Source organism: Babylonia areolata, chromosome 3 (assembly GCF_041734735.1).
Source record: "Babylonia areolata isolate BAREFJ2019XMU chromosome 3, ASM4173473v1, whole genome shotgun sequence".
NCBI lineage: Eukaryota > Metazoa > Mollusca > Gastropoda > Neogastropoda > Buccinidae > Babylonia > Babylonia areolata.
Window position 1 is genome coordinate 27436263 of NC_134878.1, and position 16279 is coordinate 27452541.

At 43.9% G+C, this 16279-nt stretch overlaps 2 protein-coding genes across 3 annotated transcripts in view; both read right to left on the reverse strand.

The window, feature by feature from the left end:
* Positions 1-43: 43 nt before the first annotated feature.
* Positions 44-9297, reverse strand: LOC143280273 (uncharacterized). The gene is made up of 5 exons (XM_076584903.1): positions 9233-9297; positions 8440-8501; positions 5451-5485; positions 196-1118; positions 44-163 (listed from the first exon to the last, which is right to left on the reverse strand). The coding sequence occupies exons 1-5, from the start codon at positions 9295-9297 to the stop codon at positions 151-153; spliced, it is 1098 nt and encodes a 365-aa protein (XP_076441018.1). The 3' UTR covers positions 44-150.
* Positions 9298-11541: 2244 nt separating this feature from the next.
* Positions 11542-16279, reverse strand: part of LOC143279904 (uncharacterized) — a 32352-nt gene continuing 27614 nt past the window's right edge. For both annotated transcript variants that reach the window (XM_076584223.1, XM_076584222.1), the window contains one exon: positions 11542-14569. In XM_076584223.1, coding sequence (XP_076440338.1) covers positions 14417-14569 — 153 coding nt within the window. In that variant the 3' untranslated portion in view covers positions 11542-14416. The remainder of the gene's footprint in view (positions 14570-16279) is intronic.

A 16279-nucleotide genomic window follows, 5' to 3' on the forward strand; every position in this document is an offset into this window, starting at 1 on the left:
GTGGGAGGGGAGGGGGTCAGCTGTCAGCAGTAAAATATGGAATGTTTTTTTGTGAGCGGTAAACTTGTATGATTTACCGTGAGCAGTAAAATAAGGAATATTTCTTGTGAGTGGTAAACTTGTATAATTTCCTGTGACTGGACTGTGTGTCTAGGAACAATACCTCTGACTGGACTGTGTGTGTAGGAACAGTACCTCTGACTGGACTGTGTGTGTGTAGGAACAGTACCTCTGACTGGACTGTGTGTGTGTAGGAACAGTACCTCTGACTGGACTGTGTGTGTAGGAACAGTACCTCTGACTGGACTGTGTGTGTAGGAACAGTACCCCTGACTGGACTGTGTGTGTAGGAACAGTACCCCTGACTGGACTGTGTGTGTGTAGGAACAGTACCTCTGACTGGACTGTGTGTGTGAAGGAACAGTACCTCTGACAATACTCTGTGTGTGTGTAGGAACAGTACCCCTGACTGGACTGTGTGTGTGAAGGAACAGTACCTCTGACAATACTCTGTGTGTGTGTAGGAACAGTACCCCTGACTGGACTGTGTGTGTGCAGGAACAGTACCTCTGACTGGACTGTGTGTGTGAAGGAACAGTACCTCTGACAATACTCTGTGTGTGTGTAGGAACAGTACCTCTGACTGGACTGTGTGTGTGTGTAGGAACAGTACGTCTGACTGGACTGTGTGTGAAGGAACAATACCTCTGACAATACTCTGTGTGTGTGTGTGTGTGTGTGTGTGTGTGTGTGTAAGAACAGTACCTCTGACTGGAGTGTGTGTGTGAAGGAACAGTACCTCTGATAATACTCTGTGTGTGTGAAGGAACATTACCTCTGACAATACTCTGTGTGTGTGAAGGAACAGTACCTCTGACAATACTCTGTGTGTGTGAAGGAACAGTACCTCTAACTCTACTCTGTGTGTGTGTAGGAACAGCACCTCTGACTACTGTGTGTGTGTGTAGGAACAGTACCTCTGACTCTACTCTCTGTGTGTGCAGGAACAGTACCTCTGACTGTGTGTGTGTGTAGGAACAGTACCTCTGACTGGACTCTCTTTCTGCAAGAACAGTACCTCTTATGACACTCACAGGGCCATGTTTTAGAACGTTGCCCTAGTTGACCTGTCAACAGTAGTAACCCTGACTGGAGAACTTTTCACAGCCAAGAAAGGGCCTGAACTCTGGGGCAGTTAGCTCCCCTACTGTACTGCTGGGAAGGGGAAGGGACACAACTCCAGCCATTCTACAGGATACTGTTAGAACCCACAGTTACCATACTGCAGTTGTTGGACTGTGCTGGGCAATAGCTGTGTCTCTGTTTTTACTAGTGAACCCACAGTTACAACACAGCAGTTGTAGGACTGTGCTGGGCGATAGCTGTGTCTCTGTTTTTACTAGTGAACTCACAGTTACCACATAGCAGTTGTAGGACTGTGCTGGGTGATAGCTGTGTCTCTGTTTTTACTAGTGAACCCAGTTACCACACAGCAGTTGTAGGACTGTGCTGGGCAATAGCTGTGTCTCTGCGCTGACTTGTGAACCAACAGTTACCATACTCTTGTGTGTGTGTGTGTGTGGAAAGATAGGTGGACAGCAGGAAGATGATGGTGCCTAATGCTGGCAGACAGGAGAGCTGCTGTGCTGAAAACCTGATATGTTGACACTGGGTGTGGACTGAACACAGATAAAGCCAGTGCGGATGATTCAGGATTGATAATCCTGTGTTCCTCTGGACCTTTCCACACTTTGCTTCAATAATGTCAAGTGAAAGTGAAGCCACTTTGTTTTTAGAGCCGCATTTGCAGTCTTGTTATCTTGAGATTGCACAATTATATTGGTGATATACATTCTGCTGGCTTTTATACTTAATGTTTAATCTCTGAGCACTTTTCTTCTGAGTTTGTAGGCTTCATCTGTCACATGTATACATGTATATAATATGTTGTATAAGGGGCTTTTATGTGCATAAAGGTTTTTACCTTGCCATGAAGACAACTGTACCTTGTTTTTGTGAGTGTGCATGCTGAGTCTGTTCTGTTCCATAACCCAGAAAACACAGACATGGGTGATGGGATCTTTAACCCACATCTTTGATCTTCTGCATGCTTACACACAGGTTGTGATTTAGGGCACCAACAGTTCTGCACATCTGTTGACCTGGGAGACTGGAAAAACTTCCACCCTTTACCCACCAGGCATCACAACCAGGATTAAAGCCCAGGACACTCAGATTGAAATTGCAACCTGTTAACCATTTTTCCCTTGTGGTCATCTCTCCTGCTGGTTGTGATGTTTGTGGTTACCTCTCTGAGCAGGCAGTGTGTCTGTCATCACAGTGTGTGGGAGTGTTCCCTCTCTGAGCAGGTAGTGTGTCTGTCATCACAGTGTGTGGGAGTGTTACCTCTCTGATCAGGTAGTGTGTCTGTCATCACAGTGTGTGGGGGTGTTACCTCTCTGAGCAGGTAGTGTGTCTGTCATCACAGTGTGTGGGAGTGTTCCCTCTCTGAGCAGGTAGTGTGTCTGTCATCACAGTGTGTGGGAGTTTTACCTCTCTGAGCAGGTAGTGTGTCTGTCATCACAGTGTGTGGGAGTGTTACCTCTCTGAGCAGGCAGTGTGTCTGTCATCACAGTGTGTGGGAGTGTTCCCTCTCTAAGCAGGTAGTGTGTCTGTCATCACAGTGTGTGGGAGTGTTACCTCTCTGAGCAGGTAGTGTGTCTGTCATCACAGTGTGTGGGAGTGTTCCCTCTCTGAGGAGGTAGTGTGTCTGTCATCACAGTGTGTGGGAGTGTTCCCTCTCTCAGCAGGTAGTGTGTCTGTCATCACAGTGTGTGGGAGTTTTACCTCTCTGAGCAGGTAGTGTGTCTGTCATCACAGTGTGTGGGAGTGTTCCCTCTCTGAGCAGGTAGTGTGTCTGTCATCACAGTGTGTGGGAGTTTTACCTCTCTGAGCAGGTAGTGTGTCTGTCATCACAGTGTGTGGGAGTGTTACCTCTCTGAGCAGGCAGTGTGTCTGTCATCACAGTGTGTGGGAGTGTTCCCTCTCTGAGCAGGCAGTGTGTCTGTCATCACAGTGTTTGGGAGAGTTACCTCTCTGAGCAGGCAGTGTGTCTGTCATCACAGTGTGTGGGAGTGTTACCTCTCTGAGCAGGCAGTGTGTCTGTCATCACAGTGTGTGGGAGTGTTCCCTCTCTAAGCAGGTAGTGTGTCTGTCATCACAGTGTGTGGGAGTGTTACCTCTCTGAGCAGGTAGTGTGTCTGTCATCACAGTGTGTGGGAGTGTTCCCTCTCTGAGCAGGCAGTGTGTCTGTCATCACAGTGTTTGGGAGTGTTCCCTCTCTAAGCAGGTAGTGTGTCTGTCATCACAGTGTGTGGGAGTGTTACCTCTCTGAGCAGGTAGTGTGTCTGTCATCACAGTGTGTGGGAGTGTTCCCTCTCTGAGCAGGCAGTGTGTCTGTCATCACAGTGTGTGGGAGTGTTCCCTCTCTCAGCAGGTAGTGTGTCTGTCATCACAGTGTGTGGGAGTGTTACCTCTCTGAGCAGGTAGTGTGTCTGTCATCACAGTGTGTGGGAGTGTTCCCTCTCTGAGCAGGCAGTGTGTCTGTCATCACAGTGTTTGGGAGTGTTCCCTCTCTCAGCAGGCAGTGTGTCTGTCATCAAAGTGTGTGGGAGAGTTACCTCTCTGAGCAGGCATGTGTCTGTCATCACAGTGTGTGGGAGGGTTACCTCTCTGAGCAGGCAGTGTGTCTGTCATCACAGTGTGTGGGAGTGTTCCCTCTCTGAGCAGGCAGTGTGTCTGTCATCACAATGTGTGTGAGTGAGAAAAGTTGACAGGCAAAACACACATCAGCATTCCTCATATCCAGAGCAGTCAGTCAGGAGGTGTTCAGAAATACAGTGACTTGAGGCTGTTGGATAATGGCACTGACTTTTTTTCTGAGGTTGTTTGAGCCAAGGGCTGAGTTCTGATGACTGTTGTGTTGATGGTTGATGTGGTTTGTGACACATTGACTGAAGTGATGACTGCTGTGTTGATGTGGTTTGTGACAAATGACTGAAGGGTTGAGTTCTGATGACTGCTGTGTTGATGTGGTTTGTGACATAATTGAGTGAAGGGTTGAGTTCTGATGACTGCAGTGCTGATGTGGTTTGTGACACATTGAGTTGAAGGGCTGAGTTCTGATGACTGTTGTGTTGATGTGGTTTGTGACGCATTGACTGAAGGGTCGAGTGCTGATGACTGCTGTGCTGATGTGGTTTGTGACACAGTTACAGTCATAAGTGCCATACATAGTGCAGCATGGTTCACTGTAGGTGTAGTGACTGCACTGTGGCAGAATCAGTTGGACCTGTGATCGAGTGTTCAGCAGTCATCAGGTTCCAGGCCCTGTTTCAGCATGGTGTGGTGTCCTTGGGAAAGTCACTGTGCTCCCATTGTCCTCACTCCACCCAGGTGTGAACAGGCACTTGACTTCAGTCAAGGAAGGTAAAAATGGTGGAAGGAGAGGATTGGGACCCACCTTACCATGACGAGTCCTGGACCCAATTGATTTAATCATCCGACCCAATGGCCATGAAAGGCTACAGGACTTTGAACCTTTTGATTTAAGTGACTTTGTAGTGTTTGTGGTTGGACGAGAAGCAGTACAATGTTTGATGTGGGAAGAGGGGCTGGAGGAATGCGTATTGTATAATGCTATGTGGTTTACTGATGTAGAGTTAGATGGGCACAATTGCCAAGAGGTTTACACATTGGACTTTCAATCTGAGGGTCTGGGGTTCGAATCTCAGTAACGGTGCCTGGTGGGTAAAGGGTGGAGATTTTTCCAATCTCCCAGGTCAGCATATATATATGCAGACCTCTGGATCTCTCCCTCTTGACCCTGCAGGTGGAGAGTGGAGCTCTGTGTGTCAGATGGTGTCCCCAGCTTGTGGACATTGTTCTGGAAATGGCCTTTTTCCTCTCCTCACTTTGTTTCTGACTTGTTCCTTTTCTTTCTGTCCTCTCCTTCTGCATCTTGTGCATGTCCCAGTCCGTTCACCTGAAGATCAATACAAGTCTGTTTTTCACAGAAGTCTTGAAAAAAATTTTTTTTTCTTGACTGGATAACCTGGCATTCTTTCTGTGTTCTGTTGTTTTTGTGTGTGTGTGTTTTATTGCATATGTGAAAGCTGAATCATGTTTGTGCATTGTTGTATTTAGGACTTGGACAGACAGAATGAATATTCTTATCATTGGTGTACTTTACGGTTACGGTTACGGTTTGTTTTTGTTTTTTATAGTAAAACTGTTGTGACTCATGTGTGGCATCACAAATGGTCTTTACATGCTGATGAACATTTTTTGTGTAGTTGCATTTATTAATTTATTATTGTTGGTTTTGTATAGGAATGTGTGTGCGTGTGTAAAAAAGGACTTGTGTATATGATCATTGTCATTTTTCTGACAAACACTTGTGCTTCCCATGTCTTAGGATTGTGTCCTGTGACAGGGTAAGGAAATCACTGTGTCATTTTCATAAGGTTTGTGTTTAACAGTGGTGATCACTGTCATTGTGAGTGATACCAGCTCCTGTCTCACACATTTTGCAGTTACTATCTGCCTTTGATTTGAACAAATATTTTATTTGAAAGCAGTCCATCACATGGATTTCCCAGTTCTGTTGAAAAGTCTGTCAAAACACACCTCTTTGGTTCAGCCAGTTGTCTTACCGATTTATTAGCTTCTTGAAATTCTGCTGATCTTGTCCATACATGAATGTGTTTGCGTGTTTGAAATTCTGCTGGTCTTGTCCATACATGTATGTGTTTGCGTGTTTGAAATTCTGCTGGTCTTGTCCATACATGTGTTTGCGTGTTTGAAATTCTGCTGGTCTTGTCCATACATGTATTGTTTGCGTGTTTGAAGTTCTGCTGGTCTTGTCCATACATGTGTTTGCGTGTTTGAAATTCTGCAGGTCTTGTCCATACATGTATTGTTTGGGTGTTTGAAGTTCTGCTGGCCTTGTCCATACATGTATGTGTTTGCGTGTTTGAAATTCTGCTGGTCTTGTCCATACATGAATGTGTTTGCGTGTTTGTGTGCACAGACTTTGTGTGTTTGATGCACGTTAGTTGAAGTATGGGTAACTGTTACTGTAAACATCACGACGTCCCTGTCTGGGAAGTATGACTGAGTGTCAATCTGTAATATTATTATGATGATTGTGATTATTATTATGATTATTACTAATATTGAACAGAATTATTTACAACAGTACTGTAATTTTCTAGAAAGCTGACAAGAATAGAAAATATTTGACACTGCTGAAGCCATGCAAGTGAAGCTGGCAAACTTGAACTAAATGATTGAAGTATCACTAATGTTTTATATATTAAGGCTCCATGCACAGTAAATGATATATATCTGTCAGTGAATGAAAGCTTTAATTAATGTGGCCAGGGCTTTTTTAAGCACAGCCACTATAATGTTGTCCAGCTTGCAGTGTTCTTGCAGGTTTTGGAAGTTTTTTCAGTTTGGTCTGGAAAACAAAAATGACATGCCTTCTTCAGCCCTCAAAAATCTTACCTTTATATAATGACACAGGTTCATAAACACTTTAAAATTTGCCTGACCTGGTGAAGAAAACAACAAACGTTTTTGTCAGTGAGTAATGAAGTTCAGCAGGAAAATGGTCCACCTGAATTTACATTTTTAAGTGAAGTCATTAAAGTAATCCCAAAAGGATCTTTCCAACCCAGATCTTGGCTCTCATCCGTGAAGATGATGGTTCAAGGGACATCAGCCAGCTTTCTAAATACTGGCCTTTTATTGGAGTTCCTGGTGCCATAATTAAACGTTTTTGGCCTGTGGGGTTTTAAAGGTTTTTGAGAAGTTTTCAGTTTTGTACTGAAAAACCTGCAAGAATCCACAGGATGGAAACAGCTGCATATCACAGTATGGGAAGTGGAGTTTATTTTGTGTAAAACTGACTGGTGTATTCGTGTAAATCAATATAGAACCTGCTGTTAAGTGATAGAAACATGTCATTGTGGTGTTAATGTCATTATGGCGAGTCATTGTGGTGACTGTCATTGTGGCAACTGCGTCATTTTGGTGACCTTTCTTCCATTTTGGTACTGGAAAAGAATACTTGTAAAAAGTGTGTATGTGTGTGGTGGGGGGGAGGGTTTCGTCTGTGTGGGTGGTGTGTGTGTGTGTGCGTGCCAGATACAGCTGCAGATACATTGTCCTTCCATATTGAGACCCCCGTGGGGATGCAGGTCTTTCAGCATAAATAGCATTCCTGCCTTCTGGAAATTCTGTGCTATAAATTTCTTCATATCTCTTTGTTTCTGCCTTTTTTCTTTCTTTATTGTTGTCTCCTTTTTTTGGCCATCCCAGTCCATTCCCCATTCTTTTTTCAGGCAAGCCTTGACACTTTTTTTCTCTTTTCCGCAGACTATGGTGTACTATTTGTGCGGTTTTGCTCTGGCGATTATGTAGTGAGATTGTAAACACTGGGATAGGCACTAGCTGCCCATTCTGCAGTGTTATTTGCCGATATGGCCGCCTTATGCATTTTTTTTGGGGGGGGGGGTTGAAGTACTGGTATTTTTTCCTTTATGATTTTGTAATCTGGGGATGATAAATTAACCGGAATGGCTGGCGTCCTCAGCATGGCCCAGTCTTATTTGCCCCGAGGAGCTAAATGGTTGGCATACTGTCATGAACTGTTTCGTGGGTTTGCCTTAGTGTTGTTGTTTTTTTGTTTAGATGTGACTGTTCTGTTTAGACGCAATTGAGCATTTGTATGGTTCGACAGTCCTGATGTGGCCCTGTGCAGTCGGCTGGAATGTAAGCAACAAGAACAATAACAATTCCATGTTGCTGTTCCTTGTCAGATTTCACAAGACGGTGTTGTGTTGGAAATAGCCACAAGAAATTCTCTAAGTTCCAGCAGTGTTTGAGAAGAGGCACAGGAAAGAAGACAGAAAGATTGACCTTTAAAATACATATAGATAAAATAACGCCCAGTGTAGTACTGCCTTCAAAATAATACTCGAGTGTAGTGACTGGCATGGCAGGCTGACTGCCAAAGTTAATTCACCAGCCTCCACTGTTTTTTTTTTGTTTTTTTTTGCCAGTTTATATTTAAGTGATTTGAGATATGTAAAGCAGAATGCCACAGGAGCGGGTGATCAGTGTTCAATTTGAGTGAAACTGTTAAAGGTTGGAGCTGAGAGACTGGACAGAACCAGGTCTGCATCAGTGAGGAAACTGCTTGCTTTCTTGATCCATCCAATCCATGTGGAATTCTGTGAAGAAAAATACTTGTATACCAGTGGGTTTTGTTTTTTTTCTCCCCATTCAATTTCAGAGTTTTTGAAGGGAAAAAAAGCATTTTGATTGTTACAAAAATGTTTCAATGTCTAAAACCATTCTGCATCCACACACCTTTGTGAAGGACGATGGGTCTGGACTGCTGCTGATTCCAGGGTGCTGCTGTCAGATGATTCCTTGAAGAGAAAAAGACACAATGTCAGCACTTTTTCTTCCATTTTGGCTCAGTGGTGTGGAACAACCACCCTTCTCAGTCCGTCACATAGTCCCCAGTTCAGATTCTCTCAAAACACACATCTTTCATTCTGCCATCTAATGAACTGATATGCGTTTCTTGAACTTCTGCTGGTTGTGTCTGTGTGTGCATGCCTGCTTGTGTATGGTGTACTTGCACACACCTTTTTGTGTCTGGTGTACTTAATGCATGTGTCAATGTTGATTTTTTATTGTAAACGCCACAAGCTTCCTGTCTGGGAGGCTGTTGGTCTGCAGTATAATTATGACCAGTGCTGTCAGATGTGGTCAGTGCCAGAACCAAAACAAGCTGTTTTGTGTGTACACTGCAAGGTGGAATCGTGCTGCTAGCGTCAATTACTCATCTCCAGGCTCATCATCTGATTTTTGTTGTGCAAGAAAAAACCCAGTGTTGATCCATACATCATTGACCAGTGTTTTGTATAGATCGTAGAAGAGATTTCATGATGGAGACCTCAACAGTTCATTGTGTGTGTGGTCTGCATTGTTCACTGCCCACAACTCTAGGCAGTATGTGCATGTTGATGTTTGGGTACTGTTGATCAGTGCTGGATATCATTTTCCCCCCCATTTGTTTTCTTGGAGTTGTGTCGGTGCTTGGACCATGCCATGAACCTCATACACTGTAGTAGAGGCAGTGGATCGTGTGTACCCTGCTGGGATGCCCTGCAGTCTTTCTCTGTATCTGATGTGGATCAGGTCGCTGAACTCGACCATGCGAGTATTAACTCTTCTTCCTCAAATGAACACAGGATAGGGCAGTGAATATAATGTCTTTATCACAGTGTGCTTCTGTAATGATTTGTTTTCTTCTTGATTGGCAATTTGTCACCGCTACTTTTATGTTCAGTTTGATCATGGTACAAAATCTTCTCCAGTGTCAAGTGGATGCATGCACACATGCATGTGTGTGCTTGTATCTTTGTGTAATAATTCATTGTTCTGAAAAAAGGTTAAATAAGGCCCTCTAGATGTGATACCCAATTAATTTTTTAATATGAAGGGGGAGGGGATAAACCTCATATCACAACTGGGCATTTCAAACCTCGCACTTGCTGTGAACATTTTAAAATTTCACAATTACTGTATAGCATTAAGTGGGTATCTCATGGCGTGTCTTTCTTGTTAGTTTATCACAATGCCCATTGTCTGAAAAGCATTTCAGGCGTTCAGATTGCTGATTAGTGATTATGAAGTTGTCACTTTTAACACTAACTGAAGTGGTGTCTAGAACAGTGAGGCGATTCTGGTGGTTCCCTTCATTCTCCAGTGAGGGGAAGGGTACAGCGTTCTGATGACGCCAGAGTGGGCTGGTCCAGACTGCACTTATTGAGAACTGGCCTGTTCAGCTGCATCCCAATTCCATGTACTCTCTCATGTTCCAACATAGGGGAGGATTGTGTTGGTCTCCCCCAGGTCATTCTGAACAGTTTGTACCTTGTTATGAATGAAGCGGATGGGTGAGAGCATTACTATTAATCGTACATGTATGCCATGCTTGGCGTAGAAGTTGATTTCAACTTCCAACTCACTACCAGTGTTATAATAAATTTTTGAACATGTTATTGATATGGGCTGGGTCTGAATGTTGCATGTTACTCATAATTCCTAATTATTTAAAGTCCTCAACAAGGTCCGAAGTAATTTGTTATAAACAGCATAATTCTAAGAAAGGGGGCATTTGAGTAATTGGTCTACTGGCTGTCCACACGGTAGTGAGGCACTGCATGCATAGCTATCCACACAGCAGTGAGGTACTGTGGACATAGCTATCCACACAGCCCGAGTTACTGTGGACAGATATCCACAGCAGTGGACATAGCTATCAACATACTATCCGCACAGCAGTCAGGTACTGTGGATATAGCTATCAACATATATCAATAACAACAAATAAATGTCCTGGCTTCACAACACCAGCACCAAAAAACACCATTTCAAAAAATGCACCTTTTTTTTTTTTTTCAATGACATTCTCAACAGACATTGCCTGGATTATTCATAAATGCTAAGCAAAATATAGTAATTTAATCTTTGTTTTTTTTTCTCTTCTTTTTTTCTTTTTTTTTTTTATACTCCTGTGACTTTTTTTTTTTTTTTTAAACAAGGTTTCTCCAAACTCTGTTTAGATCATCAATCAATAATCACTCGATCAAGACAAATTGCTGGCATCACTTGCCGAGCGCGTGTGACTGCACATAAACTCCCTGGCAGTTGTGAGTGCCATGACAGTCCATTCAATCACCATCCACCTTTCTCTAGCTGCTGGTGGCACATGTAGGTCACCCCGGGTCACAGCAAGGTCATCCGTCTTCAACCACAATGAAAAACCACCATTAAAAAAAAACAAAAAAAAAAACCCAACTCTGAAACGATAATGCACACACACACACATGATAGCAAGCAACCAGATATGAAAATCATAAGCAAAATGTCAAAAGTTTACAACTGAAAAACAGTACACTTTCTCATCTGACAAAAACCTGCTACCAAAAAGAAAAATTCAAGACACTCCTTTGTATAAGTGTTGTTTCCAATGCCCCCCCCCCCCCCCCCCAAATCCCTCAATGCTTACAGCTGTGAAGTGAGTGGAGAGCCTGTGGTCTGTTTCCATCCTAAGGGCAATGTGTGTCACACACCACAACCTCCACTGTGAGGGGCCCAACTCTTCCCACTCTCCTTCCAAGCGTGTGGTTAGGCAGCATTCAGCTAACACTCCAACTGTCATGGTCACTGTTCTGGCGACAGCACATCAACCAAATGATACCACATCCTCAATGGAACAAAGAGATCAGAAACTTGAAGTCTTTCCACACACACTGGCCATGAAGGAAGCAGAGTCTGGAACAGACCCCTATTCAGACCTTGCAGGTTCCATTCCCAAAAGCGGTCACATGATTGGCTGATGATGTACACGATGATGATTGAAACACTGAGGGATGGGTACACACTTCTGTGCTGGGACTTCAACTGGGGTCCAGGGATTACAAGCAGAAACCTTTTTATTTCTATCAGGACTTCAACTGGGGTCCAGGGATTACAAGTAGACACATCTGTATCTGCGCTGGGACTTTAACTAGGGTCCAGGGATTACAAGTAGAAACCTTTTTATTTCTATCAGGACTTCAACTGGGGTCCAGGGATTACAAGTAGAAACCTTTTTATTTCTATCAGGACTTCAACTGGGGTCCAAGGATTAAAAGTAGACACATCTGTATCTGCGCTGGGACTTTAACTAGGGTCCAGGGATTACAAGTAGAAACCTTTTTATTTCTATCAGGACTTCAACTGGGGTCCAGGGATTACAAGTAGACACATCTGTATCTGCGCTGGGACTTACTAGGGTCCAGGGATTACAAGCAGAAACCTTTTTATTTCTATCAGGACTTCAACTGGGGTCCTGGGATTACAAGCAGAAACCTTTTTATTTCTATCAGGACTACTGGGATCCAGGGATTACAAGTAGAAACCTTTTTATTTCTATCAGGACTTCAACTGGGGTCCAGGGATTACAAGCAGAAACCTTTTTATTTCTATCAGGACTACTGGGATCCAGGGATTGCAAGTAGAAACATTTTTATTTCTATTAGGACTTCAACTGTGGTCCATGGATTACATGTAGAAATCTTTTTTTTCATTTGTATCAGGACTTCAACTGTGGTCCAGGGATTACAAGTAGAAACCTTTTCATTTCTATCAGGACTTCAACTGGGGTCCAGGAATTACAAGTAGAAACCCCTAACCTTTGTCTGTGTCGGAACTTCAAATAGCAGAGATGAGATTCTAACATTTTGAAATTTATTCAAACTGGAGCATGTGTAGGGGTGGGAGTGCTTGGGGGGCAGGATATGGGGGCGAAACCACCTTAAACTAAAGACCTACTAAAAGAACAGTGTGTGAAAAGAGTGACTGAATGGCAGGGCACGACCCAGTTGGGGGGGTTCAGGGGGCCACTGTTGTAGAATATTGTGCTGTGAAACTTGGCTTCTGTCTTCACCAAAGACAGGACTGAAGTAGCTGGTATCACATTATTGTATGGGCTGTACCTATTTCCATGCTATCTGCTGGAGAGCTGTACAGATGCTGTACACACCAAGCAGACACAACTTCTCTATTCCTTCTGTCCCCCTGGCCTCCAACCGTACCCACCTAACACCTCCAACCCAATCACTTCACATTGCTTACTGGCCAGCCAATACAAAGGGACCACTCCACAGCTGAACACGTCTCACTTTTTGAAAACAGTTGAAGAGAACCCAAACAACACTAAATGGTCTGAACATGGGTTGAAGGCTCTGGTGTGTTCATCACTATAGATGAGAGAGTCAAACTTCAATATAAACTTTCTTCCATGCTCCCTCCATGACGCTGGACTTAGTTCTGTGGTAATAGCTACTGTTCCATGGTTCTTCCTCAAGATGCTAAAGCCAACCACACCTCCAGGGATGTCCATGCTGATGCACTTGGGTCCAAGAGCATCCAATGGAATGTCTACAAAATGCTTGTTTCTCCGGACTCAAGCAGGTAATTCTGTCATTTAATGATTTATCTTTTTTTTTCTGGAGAAGAAAAGAAAAGTAAGTCAGACTACACTACAGAACGGAACAGAAACATGAGGCAACCATCTTTCTCACATCATCACAAGGATACCCAATAACCATTGTTGTCTCCAATGTACCGTCAAGACAGGTAATCCTATTTGTCATTTAGAACCAAGTTCAAGTCTCCTCCACAAAAAAACATAACGCAAAACAAAAGCCTTGCAGTGAGCAGCATCTCAAGCACACGGCTAAATGATATGAGAAAGGCATGCTGCAGGCCTGACTTGAGCTGACACATCACCAAACACCCCAACACACACACCAGGACAAACACAGGGACCCACCATCCTACACCACTTACACTCATGCCACCAGTCCAACCACAGACATCAAGCAACAAAACCACCACACACAAAACAAACCACAGAAATCTGAAAATAACACAAAAACTAACAACTTCCAGCAGAAAAAAAAAAGGTACATACAAATAAACACACAGCCTGACACACAAACTGAAAGTGAGACACATCAGCCACTGAAGACGTCGTCGTGGTGATGGCTGGGAAGGGCGACGTGAAGACGTGTGGCTGTGTATTGAAGTGACCCGGGACCCAAACCACACCTTCTCCACGTCCGTGTGTGTGTGCAGACAGCACACAGAGGCCGCAAGGCCCTGCCACACGCAGCATGGAATATGTAAAGCAGTTTCTCTATGTAGTTAAGCACAAAGTTCACTCTATGACCAACTTCACAGAAGAAGACACCGCACACACCTGCTCCTCACGCTGAACATGGAAATGAAAAGAAGAAACAAAATCCAAAGCAAAAATTTGTCTCTCAAAGCACAGGGCAGTTGGATGCTGGAGAAGAAGTCCACGCACAAATCCTGGCGCAGGTGATTCAATGAAAAAAAAAAACAAAGAAAGAAAAAAAAACAACAACCCAATTTGGACAAAGGCGTAAGTAAGGAAGAAACACTTCCCTTCCTGTGCAGTCAGTCAGTCTATGCAGAAGCAGACACACAGGGGCCAGTGTTGTGTGACAGGCAGAGGGTCGCAGACAGGAGAGGAGTGAACCATCGAAACAAGCTGCCACGGTTAGAAACAAGTCCTTCCTCACCAACACTCCCCCCACTGACCAGGTCCCACCCTGAGGGCAGCAGGTCCCAGTGACCAGGTGGCCACATCAAGCACACCAGGTGTGACACACACCACCAAGCAGCACACCAAGGTCCACACAGCGGGCGGAGGAGATGACGACGATGGAGGAGACAGTAGCGACCTCTGGTGGCAGCCTCACAGGTCCTCATCGGAGGAGTCGGAGGAGGAAAGCGTTTCGTTCATGTCAGCAGGGGGTGCTGCTGCTGGGCTGTTGGCGAGGTGCTGAGGGCTGCTCCACGACTTGGGCAGGACGCGGGTCCTTCCGTTACGCTGCTGCTCCTCCTTCACCTGGGACACACACACATCAAGGTCCTCTTTCACCTGAGACAAACACATCAAGGTCCTCTTTCACCTGGGGCACACACATCATGGTCCTCTTTCACCTGGGACAGACACACATGGTCCATGGTCCTTTTCACCTGGGACACATACATCATGGTCCTTTACACCTGGGACAGACACATGCATGGTCCTCTTTCACCTGGGACAGACACACATCATGGTCCTACTTCACCTGGGGCACACACATTATGGTCCTCTTTCACCTAGAACACACACACTCAGACAAGTCATTGTCCTCTTTCACTTGGGGCACACACACACAAACACACCATGCCCCACAGAAGGCACCTTCCCTCAGAGAAAAAAAGGCTCTAAGTTCTTTAGCCATAGGGGCAGTTACATAATTCATATCCACTGTGTAAAGGGCTCAGCATAAGGTGGGACCCAATCCTCTGCTTCAGCTCTTTTAACTCACTCCATGCCAAGAGTTTTTGCCCTTGCGAATCCCTGAAAACCCAGGGTTTGTATAGGATGGGAAAAAAATTCTCAAAAAAACAAATAAACACCCAGAGAATTGAAATTTAGTATGTGTATTCAGTGAATGTTGTTCCATATTTGTGCAAAAAAAAAAAAAAAATTATTTACTCACCATCTTGTTGTTGATCACGGTATTCATTTTTTGAGTATTTTGTAGCATTTTTGCACCCATCAGAAAGGTATACAAAGTGTCCTTGAACAGCTTACAAATGTTCCACATCACATCCTAACACTATTTGAGGAACTGAAGACCTAGTACATGCAATGAAGTAAGAACAGATGGTGGAGAAAGTTGAAAATCACGCACACAAAAGAAAATATTGTCTCTACATAAAAAAGGGAGTTCACTGCACACAAAAACCTGATGTATTATCACTGACAACAGTCTTGTCTGGAGTGAAAAAGCTCATGGCAGGTGATGTTGAGTCCTGGGCACAGCTTCACACGCAGTGGAACTCCACATTTTGGACACCAGTTGGCAGTTTGGTGTCTTGGTGTGTTGTGGCGCTTGAACAGGTCTTCACAGACCTTGCACTTGCAGTAGCTGGTCACTCATATCCACTCCAGCCATGTTGGTGATGTAGTCTTGTACTGCAGCTGGCTTCTGTCTTTCAGGACAGTGTTGTGTTGTCACACTGACCATGGTAGTTGGCAGCATGACTGTTGTCAGCACATGAACTGGTGTTTTGTCCTGCCACTTCAGCACAGCAACATGCCCTGCAACCATACACACACACAAATGATCATGCAGGTCTGACTCTTTCTTCTTATTGTTGTTTAAATTATTTGTTTGCTTATTACCTTGTTTATTCTAAATATTTATGTGAATGGAAGCATAATGTGGTAAGTTTTTTTACATGTAGTCAAAGAAAACTACTTTAGATTTTTTTTTTTTTTTTTTTTTACAATATTACAAACAATAATGACAGTATCATCAGTATTAGTACTATTACTGTCATTTCTACAGCACCTTGTTCTACAAATGAACAAGTAAAACAGAAAATAAGTAAACATATGCATGCAATCACACACACACACACATACACAGTTGTACACCTGAGCATGTGACATTGTTTTCTTTCACACACACACACACACACATATATATATATATATATAAAATACATACACACTCACCATTTTCAGTCCAATCACTGGTAAAAACACCAGCAAAGTCGT

Excerpts from the sequence above, each read along its gene's own strand:
- LOC143280273 (XM_076584903.1), bottom strand. The coding sequence starts at position 9,297 with ATGGTCGAGTTCAGCGACCTGATCCACATCAGATACAGAGAAAGACTG. Across the intron at positions 8,502-9,232 it reads CTGCAGGGCATCCCAGCAGG|GAATCATCTGACAGCAGCAC; the intron begins GTACACACGATC and ends TTTCTCTTCAAG. Across the intron at positions 1,119-5,450 it reads CATGGGAAGCACAAGTGTTT|GGCAACGTTCTAAAACATGG; the intron begins GTCAGAAAAATG and ends CAGGTCAACTAG.